At 48.3% G+C, this 1,856-nt stretch overlaps 1 protein-coding gene across 1 annotated transcript in view; it reads left to right on the forward strand.

Annotated features, from left to right (window-relative positions):
- The first annotated feature begins 632 nt into the window (after positions 1-632).
- The window catches only part of LYPD1 (LY6/PLAUR domain containing 1), a 15,520-nt gene continuing 14,296 nt past the window's right edge, over positions 633-1,856 (forward strand). The window contains exon 1 of the mRNA XM_005416008.2: positions 633-801. Coding sequence (XP_005416065.2) covers positions 633-801 — 169 coding nt within the window. The remainder of the gene's footprint in view (positions 802-1,856) is intronic.

Consider the following 1,856-nt stretch of genomic DNA (forward strand, 5'->3'; position numbering starts at 1 on the left):
CGAACCGCGGGAGCGCCTCGTTTGCATGATAAAGGCGGCTGGCGAGGGATGCTCCGCCGCTTTAATTGTGCATGGCAAAATAGTAATTAAATCGTTTGTAATTAATTAGTAGCTAAGTAAACCCGTCGGCACAGATAAGAGCCGGAGCGTATCTGTGAGCCGGGTTTCTCGCTGCGGGGCGCGGGCGGCTTTCAGCCCGCTGTGCCGATGGGCGGGCGATGGGCAGCGGCTGCGGGGCTGTGCCGGTGCCGATGCCGGTGTCGGTACCGGTGCCCGTCGCCTCCTGGCGGCGGCGTCTCCAGCGCTGGAGCGGCCGCCCCGCGGAAAGGAGCATCAGCAGAGCCGGCAGCGCTCAGCCTCAGCGGCACGCTTCTTTTACTTTATATCTGTCAAAGAGATACTTTGGCTGAGCTGTTGAGTAGCTAGGAACGGCCAAATGCGAGAGGGGAAAAGATAAGGAAGGTTTCTGGCACGTGTTGGTTGTTTGGTTTTTGTTTGTTTTGGTTTGTTTTTTTAAATACTATTTAAGGGCAGGTTGGATGGGGCACCCGGTTGAGTAGGTGGTGTCCCTGCCCGTGATGGGGGCTTGGAATGAGATGATCTATGAGGTCCTTTCCAAAAGAAAGCATTCCATGGTTTTGAACAAATCTCTGTCTGTTCCAGGTTCGGGTTTGCAAATACAGTGTTACCAGTGTGAGGAGTTCCAGCTAAATAATGACTGCTCCTCCCCAGAGTTCATCGTGAACTGCACAGTGAATGTTCAAGATATGTGTCAGAAAGAAGTAATGGAAAAAAGTTTTGGTAAGAATTTAGTAATTACTCTTCTGTTGATCTGGTTTAGGTGGCATTTGTTGCTTTTGGCTCCACCCATTCATGGTGCTCAGCTTCATACGAATCTCCTGTCCCTACCTGAAGGGACTGGATTCAATGTCTTGTACTTCTGAGTGGCTTTGCAACTCAATGAAGTTAAGCATTTTCCTTTAAAACTGAAGGATGTAAAAACTGAAGGATGCAAGCCAAATGTTGATAAGGCTGGTTAAGACACAGCCTTATGGGTTTCTGATATAGTTTCCCAGCACTGGGAAATTAATAACAACAAGTTAGTTTAATCTCATTACAGTTAATTACATGGGCTTTTTCCCCAAGAGATAGAAGAGCATTAAATTAGTAATTCCCTCCTTTCTTTTATTTACTCAAGCAATTTATATACCCTGAAGATTCATCTTAAGGGATGGAAAGTGTGGTGATCTCTGCTTTCATCCATTAAAGAAACCATCAAGCAAAAGGGAGGAAGGGTTTTTTTTAAATGGGGGGGGGAGAGGAATTTAGGGGGGAAGAGAAGGGCACAAATTTTAATTTTTTTTTCACTTACTCCAATTAATATTTAAGTTAACATATTAGGACAGCAATGTGTCCAAGAGGGAATCAGCTGTGATTCTGCACCTTGCCTCTATTGTCTTTTGAGCTGTTCTATAAATGGCTGGGCTTTGTTCAGCATCGAGGAAAGCATTTGAGATTTACAGAGAACTGTGGGGTCTTGCACTGCTGTGCTGCTCTGTAGCTTTCTATGTGAGCAGGAGACAGGGACTCTGCTGGGGACTCTGGGGCTGTGTGAGATGGAGGGAGGGAGCTGGAGCTGCAGGCAGCTGAGAGGGGGTCAGGAATTGGAATGGACAAGGAGCAGCCCCAGCCTGGATGTGCCCCCTGTGCCAAGCCTGGGGAGGAAAAGGAAATTTGGGACTTCAGAGCCCTGACTGAAGGGGATGCAGCTCTCTGGGACTGCCCATCCCACAGCTTTGGGGTTCTGCTGTTAGTGCAGCCCAAGGCACAGCCTGTCCTCTCCCAGCAAGTCCTCC

The sequence above is a fragment of the Geospiza fortis genome, unplaced genomic scaffold, assembly GCF_000277835.1.
Source record: "Geospiza fortis unplaced genomic scaffold, GeoFor_1.0 scaffold112, whole genome shotgun sequence".
Classification (NCBI taxonomy): Eukaryota; Metazoa; Chordata; class Aves; order Passeriformes; family Thraupidae; genus Geospiza; species Geospiza fortis.